The sequence below is a fragment of the Monodon monoceros genome, unplaced genomic scaffold, assembly GCF_005190385.1.
Source record: "Monodon monoceros isolate NGI ecotype Baffin Bay Population unplaced genomic scaffold, NGI_Narwhal_1 Super_Scaffold_2, whole genome shotgun sequence".
NCBI classification, from domain to species: Eukaryota; Metazoa; Chordata; class Mammalia; order Artiodactyla; family Monodontidae; genus Monodon; species Monodon monoceros.
The window spans coordinates 70,736,938-70,762,064 of NW_021703776.1; the positions used below are offsets into that span (position 1 = coordinate 70,736,938).

The window sequence follows — 25,127 nt, forward strand, 5'->3', positions numbered from 1 at the left end:
CGTGATCACCTAGCTCGGGAGGCCAGCAGGTCTTGCATTCCTAGATCCCACGGTAGGTAACAAATGGAGAGACAGTTCTTGGCTAGCTATCACTCCCAGGACACTTCACAGACAGAAGACTAAAACACATCCCCAGTGTTTTTGTGAAAGATGCCTGTTTGCTTGAACTGAGCTTTGGCCGGAGGGGCAGGCTTCTGATCTGGCACTTATCTAGGGGGCTGCAGAGCTACACTTGGGGATGGAGGTCAATGGATGCCATCTTTGCACTGCCTCTCTTCCTTGCTGCAGATCACCAGTATCTCCTGGAAAGGAACTTGTAGACTCGTCTGCCCTGATTTTGTGACTGCTACCCAGGGGATACCTCTAGATTGGTGGCCAGTGAACTTATGCTTGTGGTCCCACAGAAGTGTAATATATTTAAAAGCTGCTAACTAAGGTCTAGCTTCTAATCATCCTGGACCTAGGTGCTGACTGAAATTCTCCTCTTAGGGACACTGTTAGGTCTTGGCACACCCTCAAATACTGGGAGCTGCTAAAAATAAAATAGGCTGCTTCAACAATCACAAAGGTTTGAGAGGCAACCAAAAGCTAGGGCAGGATTGAACAGTAAGGTTTATCTCCTATGTGAGGCTACTCCTTCAAGACTGGGAGAGGTGGCTGTTTTCTCTAATACATAGAAGTCAACACAGGGTGTCAAAGAAACTGAAGAAACGGAAATATGTTTCAAATGGCAAAACGAGAAAGAAAAAACTCTCAAAAAAAGCTCTTAATGAAGAAGAGATGAATGATTACCTGATAACAGTTCAAAATAATGGTCATAAAGATGCTCACCAAACTCAGGAGAAGAATGGATGAACATAGTGAGAACTTCAACAAAGAGATGGAAATATGAGACAGTACCAAACAGAACTCACAGAGCTGAAGAACACAAAACTGAACTGAAAAATACGCTAGAGGGATTCAACAGCAGACTAGATGAAGTAGAAGGAAGGGTCAGTGAACTCAAAAACAGGCAGTGGAACTCTTTAATCAGAGCAGCAGAATGAAAAAAAAAAAAAAAAAGGGTGAAGATATCATAGGGGTCCCAGGAGGAGAAGAGAGGGGGAAAAGCGTGGAAAATTATTTTGAGAAATAATGGCTGAAAACTCCCCTTACCTGGAGAACAAAACAGATATCCAGATTCAGGAAGCCCCAAAATTTCCAAATAGAGAACCCAAAGAGACCCACAAGACACATTATCATGAAAATGTCAAAATTTAAAGACAGAGAGAGAATCTTAAAAGTAGCAAGAGAAGAACAACTGTTACTCATAAGGGAACACCCATAAGACAATAAGCAGATTTTTCAGCAGAAACTTTGCAGGCCAGAAGGGGGTGGCGCAATGTATTCAAAATGCAGAAAGAAAACTTCCAACCAGGACTACTTTACCCAGCAAAGTTGTCCTTCAGAATTGAAGGGGAGATAAAGAGTTTTCCAAAAAAGCTAAAGCAAAACAAGTTCATCATCATTAGACTGGCCTTCTAAGAAACATTAAAGGGACTTCTTTAAGCTGAAGAGAAAGGGCACTGATTAGTAACAGGAAAACATGAAAGTATAAATCACAGTGGTAACGGTCAATATATAGTAAAATTCAGAATAATTTAACATTGTAAATGTGGTAGATTAATCACTTATAAAGCAATTACGAGGTTAAAAGACAAAAGTAGTAAAAATAACTTTAACTACACTAAGTAGTCAACCCAACAAGAGGATATGACATTTGTATATATTTATGCACCCAACATTGGAGCACCTAAATATATAAAGCAAATATTAGCAGATCTAAAGGGAGAAATAGCAGTACAATAATGGTAGGGGACTTTGATATTTCACTTTCATCAATGGATAGCTTATCCAGAGAGAAAATCAGTATGAAAACATTGGCCTTAAACAACATGATGAACTTAACAGATATATTCAAAACACTCCATCCAAGAACAGTATGGAGGCTCCTTAAAAAACTAAAAATAGATCTACCGTATGATCCTGCAATCGGCCATAAAAAAGAATGACTTAATGACATTTGCAGCAACATGGATTAGACCTAGAGATTATCATACTAAGTGAAGTAAATCGGACAGAGAAAGACAAATATCATATGATATCACTTATATATGGAATCTAAAAAAATTGATACAAATGTACTTCTTTATAAAACAGAAACAGACTCACAGAATTAATATTGTTAAATTGGCACTACTACCCAGAGTAATCTACAGACTTAATGGGATCCCTGTCAAATTACTCATGACATTTTTCACAGAACTAGAATAATCCTAAAATGTATATGGAACCATAAAAGACCCAGAATTGCCAAAGCAATCCTGAGGAAAAAGAACAAAGGAGGAGGCATAACCCACCCAGACTTCAGACAATACTACAAAGCTACGGTAATCAAAACAGTGTGACACTGGCACAAAAACAGACATACAGATCAACTGAACGGAATAGAGAGCCCAGAAATAAACCCATACACCTATGGTCAATTAATCTTCAACAGAGGAGGCAAGAATATAAAATGGGAAAAAGACAGTCTCTTCAGCAAGTGGTGCTGGGAAAGTTGGACAGCTGCATGTAAATCAATGAAGTTAGAACACACCCTCACATCATGCACAAAAATAAACTCAAAATGGCTTAAAGACTTAAACATAAGACATGACACCATAAAACTCCTGGAAGAGATCATAGGCAAAACATTCTTTGATGTAAATCATACCAGTGTTTTCTTAGGTCAGTCTCTCAAGGCAATAGAAATAAAAACAGAAATAAACAAATGAGACCTAAACAAACTTACAAGCTTTTGCACATCAAAGGATACCATAAACAAAACAGAAAGACAGCCTACAGAATGGGAGAAAATATTTGCAAACAATGCAAGCAACAGGGGCTTAATTTCGAAAATATACAAACAGCTCATGCAACTCAACAATAACAAAAAAAAAAACCTAAACCAAAAAATGGGCAGAAGACCTAAATAGACATTTCTCCAAAGAAGACCTACAGACGGCCAATAGATGCATGAAAAGATGCTCAGCATCACTAATTATTAGAGAAATGCAAATCAAAACTACAATGAGGTACCACCCCACACCAGTCAGAATGGCCATCATTAAAATGTCTACAAATAACAAATGCTGGAGAGGGTGTGGAGAAAAGGGAACCCTCCTATACTGTTGGTGGGAATGTAAATTGGTGCAGCCACTATGGAAAACAGTATAGAGGTTCCTCAAAAAACTAAAATTAGAGTTGCCATATGATCCAGCAGTCTCACTCCTGGGCATATACCCAGACAAAACTATAGTTCAAAAAGATACATGCACCCCTATGTTCACAGCAGCACTATTTACAATAGCCAAGACATGGAAACAACCTAAATGTCTATCAACAGATGAATGAATAAAGAAGATGCGGTGCATATATACCATGGAATCCTACTCAGCCATAAAAGAGGAATGAAATAATGCCATTTGCAGCAACATGGACGGACCTAGAGGTTATCATACTAAGTGAAGTAAGTCAGAAAGAGGAAGACAGATACTATATGATATAACTTATGTTGATTTGTGTCATACTCTTGATTCCACATGTATCTATGAAACAAAAACAGACTCACAGACATAGAGAACAGACGTGTGGTTGCCAAGGGGTGGGGGTGGGGGGGTTAGGAGAGGGAAGGAATGGGAGTTTGGGGTTAGCAGAGGCAAACTATTACATATAGGTTGGATACACAACAAGGTCCCGCTGTAGAGCACGGGGAACTATATTCAATATCCTGTGACAAACCATAATGAAAAGCATGAAAAAATGTCATTTGCATAACTGAGTCACTTTGCTGTACACAAGAAATTAACACAACATTGTAAATCAACTATATATATGTATATATAAAACTGGAATATTCACAAATGAGTAGTGATTAGACAACATGCTATCAAATACCAGTGGGCCAAAGAAGAAGTCAAAAGAGAAATAAAATACCTTGAGACAAATGAAATGGAAATACAACATATCAAAACTTATGGGACAAAGCAAAAGCAGTTCTATGTGGAAAATTTACAGTAACAAATGCCTACCTCAAGGAACAAGAAAAATCTCTAACAGCCTAACTTATACCTCAAGGAACTAGAAAAAGAAAAACAAACAAAGCCCTAAGTTAGTAGAAGGAAGGAAATAACAAAAATCAGAGTGGAAATAAGTGAAATAGATAAGCAAAATTGATAGACCTTTAGCTAAACCTTTAGCTAGACTCACCAAGAAAAAGAGAGGTGACTCAAAATCAGAAATGAAAGAGGGGACATTATAACTGATACCATAGAAATACAAGGGAACATAAGAGACTACTACTATGAGCAATTATACACCAACAAATTGGACAACTTAAAAGAAATGGATACATTTCTAGAAATACGCAACCTACTAAGATTGAATCAGGAAGAAATAGAAATCCAAAAAGACCCATTTTTAAGAAGGAGATCGAATCGGTAATAAAAAACAAAACAAAAAAACCCCGAAAAAACCCAAAACCTTCTAATAAACAAAAGTCAGGACCAGATAGCTTTATTGGTGAATTCTGCCAAACCTTTAAAGAAGAATTAATACCAATCCTTCTGAAACTCTTCCAGAAACGAGAAGAGGAGGGAAAACTTGCAAATTTTTGTGAGGCCAGCATTACTCTGATACCAAAAATAAACAAAGACACCACAAGAAAAGAAATTACTGGACAATATCCTTGATGAACAGAGATGCAAAAACCCTTAACAAAATATCAGCTAACTGAATTCAACAATACATTAAAAGTATCTTACACCATGATCAACTGGGGTTTATTCCAGGGATGCAAGTATGGTTCAACATCCACAAATCAGTCAGTGTGATACACCACATTAACAAAATGGAGGATAAAAATCATGATCATCTCAACAGATGTAGAAAAAGCATTTTACAAAATGCAACATCCATTTGTGATAAAAACCCTCAAAGTGGGCAGAGAGGGAGCATACCTCAACATAATAAAGGCCATATATGACATGCGCACAGCTAACATACTCAACAGTAGAAGCTGAAAGATTTTCTTCTAGGATCAGGAACAAAACAAGGATGCCTGTTCTCACCACTTTTATTCAGCATAGTACTGGAAGCCCTAGACAGAGCAATTAGGCAAGAAAAAGAAGTAGACATCCAATTTAAAAAGAAGAAGTAAAACTGTCTCTGTTTGCAGATGACATGATCTTGTAGAAAACCATGTAAAGACACTTCCAAAAACTGTTAGATCTAATCAATGAAGTCAGTAAAGTTGCCGTATCCAATATTAGTATAAAAAAATCTGTTCCATTTCTATACACTAATAATAAACTATCAAACTTAAGAAAATAATCCCATTTATAACTGCATCAAAATGAATAAAATACCCAGGAATAAATTTAACCAAGGAGATGAAAGACATCTACACTGAACACTATAAGACATTGTTGAAAGAAATTGAAGAAAATAAATAAATGGGAGAATAGTTGTGCTCACGGATTGGAAGAATTAATATTATTAAAACGTCCATACCCTCGAAAGCAATATACAGATTCAATGCAATCCCTATCAAAATTCCAATGGCATTTTTCACAGAAATAGAACAAACAATCCTAAAATTTGTATGGAACTACAAAAGACCCAGAATAGTCAAAGCAATCTTGAGAAAGGAACAAAACTTCAGAAATTATGTGCTCTGATTTTGACTATTACAAAACTGTAGTAATCAAAGCAGTATGGTATTGGCATAACAAACAGACACATTGACCAATGGAACAAAATAGAGAGCTCAGAAATAAGCCCACGGATATTGGTCAATTAATTTATGCAAAGGAGCAAGAATATACAATGGGGAAAGGACAGACACTTTATAAATGATGCTGGGAAAACTGGATAGCCACATTCAAAAGAATGAGACTGGACCACTATCTTACACCATACACAAAAATTAGTATAGATTGAAGACTTGAATGTAAGACCTGAAATTATAAAACTCCTAGCAGGAAACATAGGTAGTAAGATCCTCGACATAGGTCTTGGTGATGATTTTTTAGATTTGATCCAAAAATCGAAGGCATTGCCTTTAAAGCAAAAATAAACAAGTGAGACTACTTCAGACTAAAAAGCTTATTCGAAGCAAAGGAAACCATCGACAAAATGAACAGGCAGCCTACTAAATGGCAGAAAGTATATGCAAATTGGGATTAATATCCAAAATATATAAAGAATTCATATAGCTCAATAGCAAAGAAACAAACAATATGATTCAAAAAACCACAATGAGATATCACCTCACACCTGTTAGAATGGCTGTTGTCAAAAAGACAAGAAATAAGAAGTGTTGGGACTTCCCTGGTGGCTCAGTGGTTGGGAGTCCACCTGCCAATGCAGGGGACATGGGTTTGATCCCTGGTCCAGGAGGATCCCACATGCCACAGAGCAACTAAGCCCGCAAGCCACAACTACTGAAGCCCACGCGCGTAGAGCCTGTGCTCCGCAGCAAGAGAAGCCACCGCAATGAGAAGCCCGTGCACCACAGTGAAGAGTAGCCCCCGCTCTCTGCAACTAGAGAAAAGCCCACATGCAGCAATGAAGACCCAACACAGCCAAAAAGAAAGAAGAAGTGTTGGTGAGATCGTGGAGAAAAGGGAAAACTTGTGCACTGTTGATGGGAATGTAAATTGGTAGTCACTATGGAAAACAGTATGGAGGTTTCTTAAAAAATTAAAATAGAACCACCATGTGTGGGCTTCCCTGGTGGCGCAGTGGTTAAGAATCCACCTGCCAATGCCGGGGACACGGGTTCGAGCCCTGGTCTGGGAAGATCCCACATGCCGTGGAGCATCTAAGCCCGTGTGCCACAACTACTGAGCCCACGTGCCACAACTACTGAAGCCCATGCACCTAGAGCCCATGCTCCACAACAAGAGAAGCCACTGCAATGGGAAGCCCTGAGAAGCCCACGGCAACAAAGGGTAGCACCCGCTCATCGCAACTAGAGAAAGCCCGTGCACAGCAATGAAGACCCAAGGCAGCCAAAAATAAATTAAAAAAAAAAAAAAAGATAAGTAATATTAAAAAAAAAAAAAAAAAGGAACTACCACGTGATCCAGCAATTCCACTTCTGGGTATTATCTGAAGGAAATAAAAACACTAAGTCGAAAAGGCATATGCAACCCAGTGTTCATTGCAGCGTTATTTACAATAGCCAAGATGTGGAAACAATCTAAGTGTCCATCAATCAATGAATGGTTAAAGAAAATGTGGAAATTTATACCATGGAATATTATTCATCCATTAAAAAGAAGGAAACCTTGCCATTTGCGACAACATGGATGGACCTTCAGAGCATTATGCTAAGCGAAATAACTCAAAGACAAATATCATTATGATCTTATATGTGGCCTCTTACAAACAGCAGCTAGGAGCTATATAGATACAAGGACCAGGTTGCTGGTGGCTGGAGGCTAGGGGTGGGGGTGGGCAAAATGGTTGCAGGGGGTCAAAAGCTACAAATTTCCAGTTATAAAATAAATAAGTCATATGGATTGACTATAGTTAGTAATACTGCATTACATATTTGAAAGTTTCTCTGATAGACATTAGATCTTTAAAGTTTTCATCACAAGAAAAAAAGAGTTGTAACCATGCGCAGTGACGGATGTTACTGAGACATACTGTGACCATTTTGCATTATATACATATATGGAATCACTACATTGTACACCTGAAACCAATATGTTGTATGTCAACTATAGCTCAATAAAAATGAATAAATAGCATCCCGTATGGCAAAGGTATTATTTTACTATCATCGCCTTTTACATGATCACCCAACTGCAGTACTACATGGCTTTAAAAAAAAAAAAAAAAAGGCTGATTTTTCTCATAATATACCTTGCACAATATTTAAACAAGCACGAATCAGAAATAAAGTTGAAAGGCGAATTGTTAAATAAACACAGTTGCAAAAGTGAAAACAGGAAAATATTAAGTTAAGCTTTTGGGAGAGATTTCTTACATCATTTTTATACAAATATATATTTTCCTTAAACCTAGAGGATTTACTTATTTTTTGTCCTAACCATAGATGATATTGTGACCAACTTTAGCAGACTGTTTATACAGTGCCTCTTTCTAGGAAAATGCTTTTAAGATCTAAAGTAGATTTTGTTATCCAAAAGTTATATTCAACCTTCCTATTAATTAAACTTTTTGGATTAGAGATATTTCAACTGGCCAACTTAATAAAATTACCATTGAGTAGGTTCAAGTATGGTTTTCCTGTTTTTGCTTTCTAGCTTCCTGAGAAAATAAATGGATAATAGTTTAAATATGGAAAATGATTATTATTTTTAAATCTCCTGTCATAGCCAAACATAAGATTGACTAAATCTTTCTGGGCAGATTTCTGCTCCACTCTTCTGCAGATTCTGTCTCTTAGAACTACCTTCTTGATTCTCTCTTTTTAAGTATTTGAACTATGAACAGCCTTTTATAAACCTCCTTAGGTTAAAATTGAATGGCCCTATTTTGTTGTGGTAATCAGAGCGAATGAAACATCGAAAGGTAGAGAGTTGTACCCTCTCTAGAATAAATATTTTGCCATTATCTTTGTTGCTATCACAGTAATATTAATAAGTATGTACATGAATTCTTTACTGAGTACTTTATATACATTGTCTCTTTTAATCCTTACCTTAACCCTATGAGGACAGTACTGTTATTATGAGCTATCAAATGTGTGATCTTAAAGTACTGTAGAGATTCAGTAAACTCATAAGCATAATACTTGCACCATTGCTATTTTTTCACTCTTCTTTCCCTGCCTCTCTGTCCACATACTAACTTTGCATTTTAAGTGTTTTAAATAAACACCTCTACTAACTGAGTGTTTACTCCCTGACAGATTTCTGTGTTAAGCTCCTGGGAAACAAAAGGTGACCTGATATATATGTTATCTTCCTAGACTTTATAAAGTGTGACTCTTTAGAAAGGAATACTTGAATCAGTGCTATAGTTAAGTCATGACCAACAATTACTGGATCAAATCTCTCTTGAGAGTTTGGAATATTTAATGAATCAGCAACAGAGGAGGCAGCAGGGTAAACAAATAAGAGAATCAAAAAAAATCTGTGCTATCCACTTACTGTAATTTAAAATATGAATGCACTTCCCACAGGAGGAGGATGGATTCTAGGATTTGGACACGTGTTAGGTGTATGATTGAGGAGTCCTTTTGTGGGGTGTGGGAGAAAGGTACTGTTTTTTTCTATAGTTCTTTTGAGTTTATTGAGAGGAAAGATAATAGTAAAGGTTATTGTTCAGTTTCTGTAAGTGTGGTCCTCTTTGTGCTGCAGTGGAAAATGTAGCTCCTCTCTTTCTTTTACCTCCTGACCTATCTCACTTTCTTCCCTACTAGGAAAATGTTGACTGTGTTTTGGCTAAGATGCATGGCCTCGAGGGGACAGCAGTGTGCCAGAGGGCTCTGTGTGGGAGGCATACTTCAGGCCAATTTATGCAAGCAGCAGGTCATTCTAGGGCTGTAGGCCAGAATGCTGTGCGTCCTCTGGCTTGGAGACATGCAGCCACTTGGAGCTAAGCTACCGTGCCGTCTTAGTAAATATTTCCTGCCCCCGTGATCACTTGAGGAGCAGAACTCCCTGGAGATGTCTGTGTCTCGTCCCTCACAGCTGGCTTTTCACAGAGGCCAGATACTGACTTAGCCATCCTGGCTGCAATTCAGGATGACCAAAACCCACTTTTAGCCCGCTTTTTGATTTTGTATTGAGAAACAGTTGCAGCAAAGCAATATCTGGGAAGAGGAATGCCTCTTGCTCTGCATGGTGAGTCCCCCTGTGCCCTCCCAGGGCGGATGTGAGCCTTAGCAGCTAAAGACATGGGGACACCTGTGGGTTCTCTGTGGCTTTGATTATAAAGCTAGAGTCAGGTTTGATCGCAATACAATTTCCCAAATTACTAATTACACATAACTGACTGTTCATGCTTTAACCTGCATTTGCTCTTTGGCATACTGTTGACCTGTTGAAAAAAATAATGAACCCGTTTCTTAGTACATAGTCTACATGATGGGGACCTGATTAAGAAAGTATTTTCAAGCATTTTCAGTCATAGGAAATGTTATTAGAGATCAGTCAAGATAAGACGCATACAAATCTACCTTCGCTTAAAAATGGGTTGTGGGTTATTCTCAGAATTCACTGTTCTTTGCCCTTCCCTGTACTCTGCTGTACAGTGTCTTTGTTTCAAGAGACTCAAAGCACCTGTCATACCACATCTTAAAAGAAGGAAACTAAAAGAAATAGACTTATTTAGAATACAGCTGAGTTTCCTGTGCAAAGAGTTTTCTGATGGTTCTTAGGGTTCCTTTCACTATAACTGCTTTCCTCACATTTGCCTAGTATTTTGAGCCACCTATGATTGGGTAAAACAATTTGGGATTTTATTATTAAATTCGTGTATTCTTATAAAAATAAGTCTTCAATCTCATTTCAAGAGAACAAAGGCCCTCAGATCAGTCACAGATATTTTCACCAGTCATCAAAGATGCTGTTTAAGTAAGTTTCAGTTGTTACCTTCAGGGTGTTGGGAAGCTAGACACTTGCCAGATATGCCAGCTGCATGGATTTAACATTGATGACCTTTCAGAGGACTCAGAGATTTTGTTTGGGTTTGTGTCTGCAAGTAATTCATAACAGTTTTTTTTAAGAGTCAAATGTTGTGCTAAAGATTTCCTTTTATGCTTTCTTTTTAGCTCCTTGGCTGCTGGTATGTTTCTCTGTTTTCCTAAATTTACAGTAGCTGTCAGTCTTGTGCTGAGTTCTCCTCTCAGTAATACACTGAATTGTGCAATTCTTTTGGGCCTAGTTTGGAACAGGCATTCTTCCCAGAACCTAGTTGGCTTCTCAAAGGTTAAACACTTTTGGCAAAAAACTGCAAATATGACCGAATAAAACCATGAAAACGAAAAACCACAAGAACAGCAGGAAAAACAATTATTTCTGACAGTGAACTACATGGGTGCAGAGGACTCGTCTCTTTTAAAGTTTGTGTCTCCATTTAGGTCTTCTTAGTTTGTTAATTCTTATGATCCTCTCTTTGCTTCAAATAAAACCAACAACATAATGCCTTTTATGATTCTCCATCCCCCTGGGGGTGGGAGGGGTGGCAGTGACAGAAACTATAACAGCTGTTTCTTCTTAGTTTATTTTAACCTTTTCGTTACCCCAATCACAATCAAACTACTCTTTCTAGAACACAACTGAAAAGAAAAATGCTTTTGGAAAGGAATACAAACCAGATTATTAAATTGATTTGATAGAATTTAGGGATTCATTTTTTGGTTTCTTTTTTTGTTGTCATGTCTTAAGTATTCCTCTACTTATAAACTACAGAAAATGAATGTGTTTCTGGTAGATGTTTCTGTAAATGCACCTTGCTTAATATCACTTTAATCTCTAAAATGAATTTTGGTTTGTGGCTTCTTTACGTGCCCTATTCATAGATTTGATTTTTCAGAGCAGCCCAAAGTGCTTGTCTAGTAAATTATGTAGGACCTATGTTTTAAGAGGATGACTATTTTTGTAAGTTTTAGTATTTACATAAAGGGCTTATTCTTTTGAGAACTCTGTCATAACCGTATATTTTACCAGTAGAGTTCCTATATAATCTCTACAGTGCTTCTGTTCATATAAATATGAACCTTAATTTTTAAGTTTTAAATTTAGATTTCTTTTGATTGACACATCGTCTCTCTCTTGGCTGCCTACGTCTTATGTCTGTTTCAACAATGTAACTGGAAGTTTACGAGTTCTCCAACTCATCAACTTTGCTCTTAACGTGTTGAAGGATAATACTTACTATCAAGTCTTCATTAAAACTAAAATTCAGAATCATCTTTAGAAAGGAAATGTGAGTCGGGGCTGAAAACAGATCAGCAAGACAAATCAGCAGAAATCAGTTGGATTTATAACCGATCTTCTTCCCTCCAGGAAGATGAGCTGTTAGAAGTGACCCATCCCTGTATTGGCAGCGTAACACGCTGGATTAGACCATGGATTACACAGGCAGGTTGTGTGGGTTCTGACCCTGCCTACTACTTCCTGACTCTGTGACTTTGAGAAGATTTCCTAAGTTTTCTGTAATCTGTCTGTGGTAAAATGGGGATAATACCATTACTGCTTCTTAGGGATGTTATTTGAATCAAATGAATTAGTATTTGTAAAGAGCTTAAACCAGAATTTAACAGAATTGCCAAGTTTCTTAAATAGTTAAAAAAAAGTGAAAGAGTGATGAAAATATCTCTTCTGCTAAGATTACACATTCTTAATTAATAAATGCTTTTTTCTTCATTAATGCCAGGCTTCTTATTCTCTGTAAAACCACCGCTTGTATCTATTGTACAAATTACACTATATGACCCAGCAATCCCACTACTGGGCATATACCCAGAGAAAACCATAATTCAAAAAGACACATGTACCCCAATGTTCATTGCAGCACTACTTAAAATAGCCAGGTCATGGAAGCAACCTAAATGCCCATTGACGGGCGAATGGATAAAGAAGATGTGGTACATATATACAATGGAATATCACTCAGCCATAAAAAGGAATGAAGTTGGGTCATTTGTAGAGACGTGGATGGACCTAGAGACTGTCATACAGAGTGAAGTAAGTGAGAAAGAGAAAAACAAATATCGTATATTAACGCATACATGTGGAATCTAGAAAAATGGTACAGATGAACCGGTTTGCAAGGCAGAGATAGAGACACAGATGTAGAGAACAAACCTATCGACACCAAGGGGGGAAAGCTGGGGGATGGGGGTGGGGTGGAGAGTGGGATGAATTGGGAGACTGGGATTGACATATATACCCTAATATGTATAAAACAGATAATAAGAACTTGCTGTATAAAAAATAAATAAAATAAAGTTCAAAAAAAGAGAAATTACACTATGTTGTTGAAGACAGTCTAGAAAACGAGTGTTCGATCTGTTTGCGCTAAGAATTTATTTTTTCATGTTCCTTGTTTACTAAAAATGCAAAGTTTAACAGACTTCAATTACTTTGTAGATCTTGTTGGCTAAAAGTAGGAGTTTGGAGAGATTCTATTCTTGGCTTAGGGCTTCTGATTTTTGTGTAACAACCATCATTATTGTCTAAGATCTGGAAGGGACTTTGATCCTCAAATGAATATGTTCTATGAGCACCAATGAGTTGTTTAGTTGGGAATGTCACTCCCATTCCTCGTCATCCTGAGGGCAGCTGATTTCACACGTTACATTCAGTCCCTCCCTCCTGATTACTTATTGTTTTCCCCTCCCTTTCTGTATATGGGAATGGCTGGACTCCCTTGTTTTGAATCAAACGCTAAAACTTTTTATTTCATTCTGCTACTGAATCTTGTTAATGCCTCCTCTCCTTTTCACTGACTCATTTGCCAAACTTGGCTATCTGCCACTTTACTTCCTCAGCCTTATTATCCCATATCTTCAGCTAAAAACAAGATTTGAATTTCTCTTCATCAGTTCAAACTCTCAAGGTCTAAACGATAACTCATCTGTATCTTATCTCTTTTAACTACAAAAAGCCACATACTGAGAGAGGACAATCATACTTGACAAAAGACTGATGTCTTGACTATATCAAGAACTTCTACAAATCAATAAGAGAAAAAGGCAGTTCAATAGAAAAGTGAGGGGAATACATGAACACCTGTTTCAAAGGTGAAACGTGAATGGCCAAAAACATAAGATGTTCAAACTTATTAGTAAACAAGTAAATGCAAAATAAAACCACCATGAGATGCCATTTCACACTCAATGAATTGGCATATATGAAAATATGCCAGTTTCATAGTTTGGTGAAGATGTGAAACAATGAGCATTCTCATACTTGGTTGGTGGGAATCCATTTTGGAGCAATCACTTTGAAAGCAAATGTGGTATTACCTAACTTGATTAAACATATGCGTATCCTGTGGCCCAACAATTCTACTGCTAGTTATTTGGCATGTGTACTCTAGGAGACCTGCACAAAACTGTTTCAAACATTAATGTTTGGAATAGCAAAACACTGGAAATGACCAACATATTCCTAAGTAGGATGAATAAATAAATTACAGTGTATTAAATCAATGGAATACTGTACATCTAGAAAACAAGTGAACTTTAGCTACATGAATCAAGAAGGGTAAGTCTGCAACACATAATATTGGGGGAAAATGCTACTTATGGGAATTTATATGGTATCGTTTCCTTTCTGATAGATTATGTAGGGATATTTACACATTGACTGTTGTATAAAGTACAATGAAAAGCAAGGGAAGAGGAAGATGATTTAGGAAGGGACCAAAGGAGGCTTCAAAGGTATCATTACCCTCTATTTCTAAGGCTGGGTGGGAAGGCCATTCTTTCCCCTTTAAGATTGATAGATTCACTACATACAGTCCAATGTATATTTTACGATTAATACATAAAGAATCTAATGCTCAATAACTATACTTAATGTTTTTCAGTATCAAGTGAGTTTTTGTGGATTCCTCCTCTTAGTCTTGAAATATAAGCATTCCACAGTAGAATACAAAGTTAAGGTTAGAAGTGTCCTTAGAATTAGTTAATATGGATATTTGTTTGAAGGCATACTGAATAGAACTGGGTTGCTTTCCAGTTAAACACTAGTTTCTTAATAGGAATAATAATAATAAAGCTAGCTCTTTATAACATTTCAGATATTTTACAAATCACGATAACATAATCCTGGAAAAACTCTACTGAACAGATACATATAAGATATTAGGATAAAAATTTATAGAAAGAATGTAGAAAGAGGGAAACTATAGACTCTCTAGAAGCAAAGAACTTTCCAAGGCTGTGGACTTGGATCCATGAAGTTGATTTTACTGTTCTCCTAATATGATTGGGTATAGTAATCCCCACTTATCTGTGGTTTTGCTTTCCATGGTTTCATTTTCCCACAGTCAATTGCAATACCAAAGTATTAAATGGAATACTTTAGAAATAAACAATTCATAAGTTTTAAATTGCATGTCGCCCTGAGTAGCATGATGAAATCTCATGCCTTCCCACTCCGTCCCACGCGAAACATGAATTATCCCTTTGTCCAGCATGTTTCACCTGACCATCACTTAGCAGCCCTCTTGGTTATCAGACCGACTGTCGCAATATTGCAGTGCTTGTGTTCAAGTAATTTTTATTTTACATAATAATGGCTCCAAAGCACAAGAGTAGTGATGCTGGCAACTCAGATATGCCAAAGAGATGCTATAAAGTAATTCTTTAAGTGAAAAGGTGAAAGTTCTCAGTAAGGAAAGAAAAAAAATTATATGCTGAGGTTGCTAAAGTCTACGGTAAGAATGACTCTTCTACCCATGAAATTGTGAAGAAGGAGAAAGAAATTTGTGATAATTCTGCTGTCGTACCTCAAACTGTAAAAACGTATGGCCACAGTACCTAATAAGTTTGTAGTTAAGATAGAAAAAGCATTAAATTTGTACAAGATATTTCAAGAGAGACTACATTCACATAAATTTTATTACAGAATATTGTTATAATTGTTCTCTTTTACTAGCAGTTATTATTGTTAATCTCTTTGCCTAATTTATAAGTTAAACTTCATCATTGGTGTGTATACATGGGAAATAAATAGTATATATGGAGCTCAGTATTATCCGTGATTTCGTGCATCCACTGGGGGTCTTGGAATGTATCCCCCAGTAATAAAGGAGGACTGCTGCACTACTGAACACATTAGGGGAAGATGGAGAGAAGCTCACAGTCTTACAGTTCTGTGATCTTTTTCCAATTGCTCCATAGACAATTTTACATGAGAGTGGGCTTGGCACTGAGAAGATTGGGAGGAAACATTGGTGTGTTTTTTAGCTTTTTTTTTTTTTTTCCCCCACACCGCATGTCTTACGGGATCTCAGTTCCCTGACCAGGGATTGAACCCGGACCACGGCAGTGAAAGCCGGGAATCCTAACCACTAGGCCACCAGAGAACTCCTAGACTTTATTTCTGCAGCCAACTCTGGAGTTTTCCTTTTTGAGTTTTTTCTGACTCTCTCCCCTTTTTGCCATCTGGCATGTAGAGTATGTATTTCCCACATTTCCCCCTTTTACAAAGTTACAGACTCTCTACAAAGTTAGAGACTACAGAGAAACGGCAATGTTCAAGGAGTTGGGGAGTTTATGATGGAATACACAATTTGATGAAACTCCATCAAAGGCACTCAATCGTAAAGCCAAATACAGAAATACACAAGTCATGTGACAGTGGGATGCGGGTAGGGATTGTTCTGTACTGTTGTTGTCGTTGGAAGCAGAATCCCCTCATTAAAGCTTGCGTTGTATGAAATTTAAAAAAGAAAAGAAAAAGAAGGAAAGGAACACAAATACAAACCCAGAAATAATCCTGCTAAAAATTCACAAATATTTCTGAAAATAGACAAATGTCTTATAACATTGGTCTTAAATTATTTTTATTGCATGTGTTTAAGTCCTCCAGAAATAGAAATTTTCTTCAGTTGTTCCTTTTACTTACTTGCCCCAAAATTCTACAGGAAGGAAGTTTAGAACATGGTGTACTAAATTTAGTAGATTGTAATCCATTTGATTTCTCACTTTTTTATATCAGTTCATGAAATTTATTGTTTAGAGAGGCATCACTAGAGATGTCTCGGGAAATAATAGAAATGTAAAGTACTTTGCCACACAGGAAGTGGAAAAGCAATTTCTATTTTCTGAAGGACTATAATGTCATGGAGTCATTTAGCAGAGAGGAGTAGATAGCGAAGATGGATGAGAGGCATAGGAAAGTGCAGGACCAGCGCACAGTGTGTAATACTCTAACCCACATGCACACACACATATACACAAGTACAATCTTTTTTTTTTTTTTTTTTTTCCCAGATCCAGTATCTACTTCTAAAGATTGCTCATCTAGAATTTAACTTGTTTCTTTTTATGCTTCCAGCCCACAAAAGACTACTAGGACTGCATGTCATTAGGTTCTGGATTACTTAATTATTTTCATCAATTCTTATTATTCAGTATATTGATGATTTATATATTTTGTGTTCCTCCTTTTTCTGACTATGTGGCCTCCTCCCAACTGAAAATGAAGATTGCTGTGTCCACTGTATCCTGGCCTGCCTGTTCTGTGAATTCCTGACCCTCTGCAATATTGTCCTGGGACAAGCTTCGTGTGGCATCTGCACCTCTGAAGCCTGCTGCTGTTGCTGCGGAGATGAAATGGGAGATGACTGTAACTGCCCTTGTGACATGGATTGTGGCATCATGGATGCCTGTTGTGAATCATCAGACTGTTTGGAAATCTGTATGGAATGCTGTGGAATTTGTTTTCCTTCGTAAATATTTATCTTCTGTTTGCATTAAAACTGGAGAGTGTTTTAAAATTTTTCTTTTAAGGGGCAAAGAAAAGCACGTGGTAAGATTCTCATCAAACAATCCAGTATTTGCACTGTTAACTCATTATTTTAGGAAATCTCTGAGAGGCTTTTTTTTTCCTCTAACCAAATCTACATGGTTTAATATGTGAAATTTTAACTACTTTTAGACTTCTTAATAGGTTACAATGACTGAGGGACATTTTGACAAAACAGAAAGAAAGGAAGGGAAGGAGGAAGGAAGGGAGAGAGGGAGGGAGGAAGGAAGGGAGAGAGGGAGGGAGAAAGAAAAAGGCAAAATGTCTCCTCCTTTATTTACTTATCTCTATTTCTTTTAACCATTCTTAGGAGCCCCTTGCTCCAAATGTATTATTTCTCGGTGGTTATTTAAATCAGACAATTTACTTGTGATGTTTATTAATGGTTAAAAGTAAGTATTCTTTAAACTTTGGGAAACAAACCCACACAGTTGTTGGGGACCCAGTGTTCATCTCCATGCTGTGTTCGCCCCTCGCTCAGCAAACGCTGAGTGCCTACTGTGTGTAATCTCCTGCTGCAACACAGAGATGGATGTCATTCAGCTCCAATCCAGAGGAGCATAGGAAAGTTTAGAAGAGGAAAGAGACCTGTAAAGAATAAACCAGCCCACAGGGCATATTGAAGTGAGGATTATGAGAGAGAGAAACTCAAAAGGCTATAGGAATACACAGAAAGGAAAGCTAATGTCTACTGGAATATTCAGAAGGCTTCAAGGAGAATGTGGCATTTGAAGGAGGCCTCTTAGGATGAGTGATTCATCTGCTGCTTGAATGAATTAGATTTAGGACCAAGTTTTAGGTGACTAGCCTGAGCTGTGTGTGCCCTTGAGCCGTTAGAAGAAAAACACCTTAAGTATGTATTTTCTTTCTTTAAACTATAAAATTAACTAATAATATGCATTTTTTTACATAATTTAGATGTTATGATAAAGTTTTGATAAAAACAATGGTTTATTAAAATAGCTATGTTTTTTAAAGAATGTGGAATACTTTTGAAAAGTTACACTTAAATTAGGAGATTTTTTAATATTAAAATCTCAGCATTCTCATTTTGATTTATTCAAAAGCTTTTCTTTTTGAGAGCTTTAAGTCTTTTGCTGGGGGGGGGGTTGTTAAGAAACAAACCGAAAACCCCCCAATATTTATAAACACAGTTAATCTTAAATGCAAACCATTCCTTCCAATTCAGTAGGAATGTTGACATCCACTACTATGACCGAATTTCAGTACTGCAACTTTATATTAAATGAAACCATTATGGAAGGTTATAAATATCCTTAAGTATAAAGAAATTAGTGTGTTACAAGACTTACTAAGTGTTAGCGACTTAGTAAGTTACAAAGTTGCTAATACATAGAGACCTTGTGTGATGCAGATGAAAGGGAGGGTAAATTTTCATACTACCTGCTCTCCTACTAAGTTTGATGTCCCCAAATTGTAGTTTGGTTTGATTTAATGTAATTCCTTGTAGAAATTTTGAAAGTATACCTTTGGATGAATAGTTATTTTTGATTCTTCCAGTTGAATATCAAATTGATAGTAAAAACAAATGCATACTTTTAGGAAGCCTTTTAGTAAATTTAGGCTCTGAAGAAAGATTTTAAACCTAAAGCATGGGTATGAGACCCACGGTTTTTCCTTTGAGATGAAACTTAGTTTCTACTTATATCATTACTTAAAAGGCTTAAAAAAGAAAAAAAAGTTAGCAGACTCTTGAATCCCCCTTTCAGTACTGTTTACACACGCACACACACTGTTAAATTGTCCATTTTAAATAGAGTTCTAGTAAACAGCTGTCTTTCTGTTCCTTGTCTAAAGAGCATCTTTGATGTAACAAATGAAATATAAGAACATCTTTCTACTATTTCATAGTAACCAGAGCCTGAGTATTTACATATACCCAGAGTTAACTTATGCATATATATTAGGATGTGAGAGTATCAACTTTATACTGACATATAAAACCTCCTAATGACCTGAAATCATTAAAATATTATACTTTCTGTCCTGCAAAAATTTTCAGCCAAATGGTTTGACTAATATTTAAGTGTATTCTGCTACTATTTGCGATGATGATATTAGCACTTTTAAAATAATGTTTCTCTGTAACAGAGAGCATTAGTTGATAGCAGAATTTTATTCTCATATTTATATTCACAGTACTTTTGCTCTATTGTCTATCCTGCAGTCATTCCATAAAGTACCATGTATGATTTTTAAAAAATAAATGAAAAAAACAAAAGTAGGCAAATGTGAAAATAGTTTCAATATGTATTTTAGAATTTCTGTATGTAAAATGTTTTGTTGAATTATATGGTCATCATGACTAAGTGCTCTAGTTTACAGTTATAGATTTGGTCTCTTTTTAGATGTGGAAATTTAATCTTAAATATTTTTCAACTGGATCTGTATTATCCCAAATATATTATTTTGAAATTTAAAAAGTGACTTCTCTATTGTTCTTTAGCCTATTTTCAATCTAATTGATATATTGATATTTAAACGAATTCAACTATAATTTAAAACCTTAAGCTTTTCTCTTCTCCTTACATCCCTCTCTAAAGATTTCCTAGTCTCATTATGTAAATCACATGACTCATGCCCATAAATGAACTATGAAAGATTCAGATCAGTTTATACTGCAAATCATAGTTGACAAATGATTTCAAAACATAGTTTTCTTTTAAAAATTCACAATAGAGCAAAATGCATGTTTTGTACATTTTTTTAGTAAATTGCTTTTACTCATTTGCTTTGGAATTATCTCCCAACTTATAAAAACTGTGGTAGGTTTTTTTTTAATATGTGTACTGAAACACAAAATAGCTGTGCAATTGGGTATTAAATTTAATGAATTTCACCCAAGAGTAAATCATCAGAAGTACTTTCAACTAGGATCTTTAGTGTCACAATTTTTAAGTAACAGGAAATGTTTTACTGTTAGTATTTAACCCCCAAAGTCACTTTATTTAGGAGAAGTCTTTTTACTTAGGAATATAATAATTTTATTTTTGTGTTTTCATAGTATATCGACTCTATCCATTTTCCTCACCTGAAGCAGTCAGTGCTTCTCTGAACAGTTCAAGGAGTAACCAAGGCAACCTTATGTAATAACTTTTCATTCTTTATCCATACAAACTCTATCAGTGCCCTAGATTCTAATGTTATAAACGTCAAACTCACTGCCTAACATAAATAAGACTTGAGTCCAGAGTCTCTGTGGCTTGCCTTCTTGAATTCCAGTTTAAATGCCTAGATTTACCCAACCACCTAATGAATAAGTTTATTTATTAATAAGATTATTTTTCAAATTATTCAAGACCTTTATGCCCTTTCCAATTACTTGTGATTTGTAGGCCTGTAGGTTTATTACATCTAACCTGACAAGCAAGATAAAATTTAATCAGATACTATAATATCCATTTTTCTCTTATTTTAATACTAATATAGGAAATCATACCATTTTTGTTTTAAACAGCAGTTAATACAGGGATAGGGTTTATTCTACACTATTTATATTTTAAAATCGAGGATTAGGTACTACAAGGCAGTCTTTTTAACACTTCATCTCCATGTCCCCTATAACCAATAAATTTATAGTGACTATTTTCTCTAAGCCCCTCAAGGGAGCCAAAAAACCCTCAGGATGTTTCATCCTAGGGAAGAAGTTTGGCACTTCCCGTGAGAAAACTGTTAGTTCCAACAGTGAGGCTACTGATACATACTTGCTCATTTCAGATTACTTTTAGAGATTCTGGTTAAAATGGGAGGGGTTGTGGAGAGGGAATACCGTTATGATGCAGCCCTAATGTAGAGGGTGGTTTTTGCAAAAACTGTCATTGGTGACTAAATCCACCATGTGTTTTCACACTGCAAAATTCCCAGTGAACAATGGCTGCTCCCTGTACTTTAAAGGACTATGAATCAGTATCATCCGAATGATCAAATTTTAATAAAGTCAACCGGCAATCTGTACGTGAAAAGGATTCTAAGCAAAGCCACATCTGAGCCTCACCTGGAAAGCAGGATCTCTATCTAGGCAAGCAGAAATCTGCACCACCTCATTCTTTATCAGACTGGGACAACAGTGTGACGTCTCCCACTAGGGTAACAACTATAGCCCCTAAGCTGCCAAATGTCAACCTGAGTAGCTCCCTCCCTTCCAACTGAACCGCGGCCACTAGTTCCAGTTCTGTTGTTTGTCCATTGTGTATGCCCTTGATCCCTCACCTCAGCCCTTGCTAAAAGAGACTCTTGAATTTATTTGTGAGGTGACCATGAAGAAATCACTTTAGATACCCATGCCTGGACATATTACCAACATCGAGTATAGCTATATGTGTTAAAGACAAAGTATAGCTCTGCAATTAAGTGTTCATTTTCAGGCAGGTCTTTGAGGTTCAGTGGAGAATGTAATTATTAGGAAAATAGTGAAAAGCAAATTCAAACAAATTCTAAGTTTAGCTTGAAAAACTGAAAAGGTTCTTAAGTTCTGTCTGATGCATAAAGGGGTAGAAGCAAAGGAATTACATTCCAAAGCCAAGAAAGAGGGTGTACAAAAGCAGCTGATCCACTTGACATAGTTCATAGCCTTTTGCAAAGGAATAAAAGCCCGTTGAGCAGGGAACCAAAAGATCTCATTATAGGATGAAGCCAAGCCATATTAAAGCTTGTGCACTAGTAACTATGTCTAAAAACAGCCTGCTGTTTTATATTGAACCAATACATTTCTTAACTTGGTAGGTTGCAGTGTAAAGATGTACAGAGCCTGTCTGCTGGATGCTATGCCAATTACAGATGTGGCGGAGTGGTGTCAAACACCTACAAATAGTTAGGATCTCAAGCAATCTTAGAGTGAAACAAAAGAAGTTTTAAAATGTCATTTCAAAACCTAGATAGCACAGTTCATCATATGTGTCTGACTCTCAGAGTCTCGAGATCACCTTTATTATATAATTTAATGTGGACGTCATATGATCCCTCAATCAGAATGCACAATTCTTTCAAGGACATGAATAGTGCCTGAGAGATAAGGAGAATATCTTTTTAAAAGTAACACCTTCAGATGACAAGGCACCTGTGATCAGCTCTGCAGGAACTGCGTTTTATTGGTGTTGAGGTGAAGGAGGAGGGAGATGCCCATGAATACATATTATCTTAGATTTTGTTAGATCATCAGAAAGAATAATTGGGCATATTTACACAATTACGTTTTAGTAAACTATTATGCCAGCTTAACGATAATACATATTCTGCTAAAAGTACATTAAATGGCAATCCTAAAGCAATTTGGCTGCTGAGGACATGATATTTTTTTATCTAATTATTCACAAATTAATGAATAAAATTAAATTCAAATCACTGAAGAAAATGAAGCAATGGTGAGAATCAGAACTACAGATTAGTTAAAGCAAAGATATGCAATGCATAACAGAATTAAAGCATTTCTTTTATTCAAACTCAGTGCTTAAAAAAGAACAAATCCATCATCTTGAAATTTGACTTGTAGCTTGACATTAAAAATAATATGAGTAGAATTTTCAGTGGGGTAAGCACAAAACTAGTTCAAGTTGTGTCACTCTCAATTACTGTACTCAGGTGGTGTGCCCATTAAAATTCCCACTTGTGGGTTCCGCTCACTATGCAAATGGGGTCATTACCTGGAGAATTTAATTGGTTATGACACTGGGAGTGGGACTTCTCCTTTCAAAATAAACCTACTTACACACATTTTCACTAGAAATTTGATTGTTATATATACTTCGGATTGTTTTGCCCTATAAATATTTACTAAAATTAAACTGCCTTGCTTACTTATTTCTTACAAATAATTTAAAGTGGATCCAAATTACTTTGTGCATGTGGTTTTATTTGTTTCTCTATAAGGCTAGTTAGAATGATCTTTTGTAAATCATATTGCTAATAAAATAGTATTTTAAAAAATCTTTGTATCTTTCACACTACCCATCACATGTGGGTACATTTCCAGTGAAGGTTTTCAACATTGAATAGTATCTGTTTTCTCTTTCATCATAGTTCTAAATATTCACTTTGAGGGGCTTCTTCCATTTTTCTCCTTTTTTGTCACTTACAAAAAAAATGTACAGTTAAAGAGTTGACCTGCCCTCTTGGGTGTATAATATACATAGCATGGCTGAGAAGCCATGCCTGTAACACTTGCAAGGCCCTTATATTCACTGATAAGACCGGGTGAAGATATTAAGTTGTTTGTAAGAATTAGTTCTAGAGACAGTTCTACCAAGAACCACGAGACATTTAAAAATTTAAAAAGAACAAACAATAAATCATTATGAAAAGTACAGTTCTCCATATACCTACCATCTGTTTCCACTAACTGTGGCAATTTCAACTGGAAGAAAACCCGAGTTTACAACTAGATAACAAGAATATTGATAATGGCCTGAACTTACAACAAACACTGAAATTACAGTATGGTTTAGTGAAATGTAATATTAACCTGGACACCCAGGAATTTAGTTCCTAGACACTGTCTCAACCAGCAGTTCCCAGAGTGAACTTGAAGTGGGAACAGGTTTGCTGTAAGTATTAATGATATACTCTCAGGGAAGTGCTAATAGTTCCTTGGAAGAGAGAGGGGTTTGCAGTCTAAATTTGTATTACAATACCAAGTTGTACAACAAGCCCAGATTTTATCACTAGCTTATCTGGACCTAAAGAGAATATTTTTCCTTTAATGTAAAAAAGAATATTCTAAAATCAGAGAAAAAAATAATTCTAGGGATGATAGAAGAAGAAATACTACAAATTTGTAACTGGACCATTTTTAATATCTGTAGGATTTTTAATATCTGTAGGATTTTAATATCTGTAACTATGGGAAATTTCCCATAAAATATCAAACATGGATCCAAGTCTCTACATTCATTTTTCTATGATATTTCTAATTGTGCCCGGAGGATAGGAATGAGTTGGCGCATCCAATAAATATAATCATTTACATGCACAGAGCCCCCTTTGAAGTTAATAGGACCTATGGAAAGGGGAGTTATGCACCACGAAAACGGAGTTCAACCTGAGTCTAGTTCTTTCTTTTTAACATGCAGTGGTATTGCCAACACATTTGGATTTTCTTACTGCTTATCTTTTCTTTGTATGTGATGTTTCAGTTGGAGTTGAGTGAAGTGCTCCATGTGTAGAGGAAAGATAGCCCAAAAGAGAGGATGTGATGATTGGCAAGCTTATACTCAGGGACCAGCTTTATAAGATAGTATCCAAAAGTGATAGGGCCTGACGTTTGTAGAGCCTGTTTAACTTTTCAAAAGGAAACCATAGACATTTTCTCATTTGATCTTCACAACGCCATGATTTATCCAAGATATACATTTTTACCTCCATTTTACAGATGAAAAAACTGTGACAGACTGCTTAAGTTCACTTCCTAAAGCCACACAGTCCCTGATAGAATGTAGGAAACCTGATTTCTATTCCCAGGTCTTTCCATTAGAGAGGTATATTTTTTTAAGCAATCTTATATACAACTTAATATAATAAAGAGATTCAGCTGCAACGCCTCTGATTGAAACTGGAGTGAGGAAG

The 25,127-nt window shown here is 36.3% G+C and overlaps 1 protein-coding gene across 1 annotated transcript in view; it reads left to right on the forward strand.

The window, feature by feature from the left end:
• Window positions 1-17,720, forward strand: part of MDFIC (MyoD family inhibitor domain containing) — a 99,428-nt gene extending 81,708 nt beyond the window's left edge. Inside the window, exon 5 of the mRNA XM_029233715.1 lies at window positions 17,229-17,720. Coding sequence (XP_029089548.1) covers window positions 17,229-17,476 — 248 coding nt within the window. The 3' untranslated portion in view covers window positions 17,477-17,720. The remainder of the gene's footprint in view (window positions 1-17,228) is intronic.
• Window positions 17,721-25,127: the final 7,407 nt, after the last annotated feature.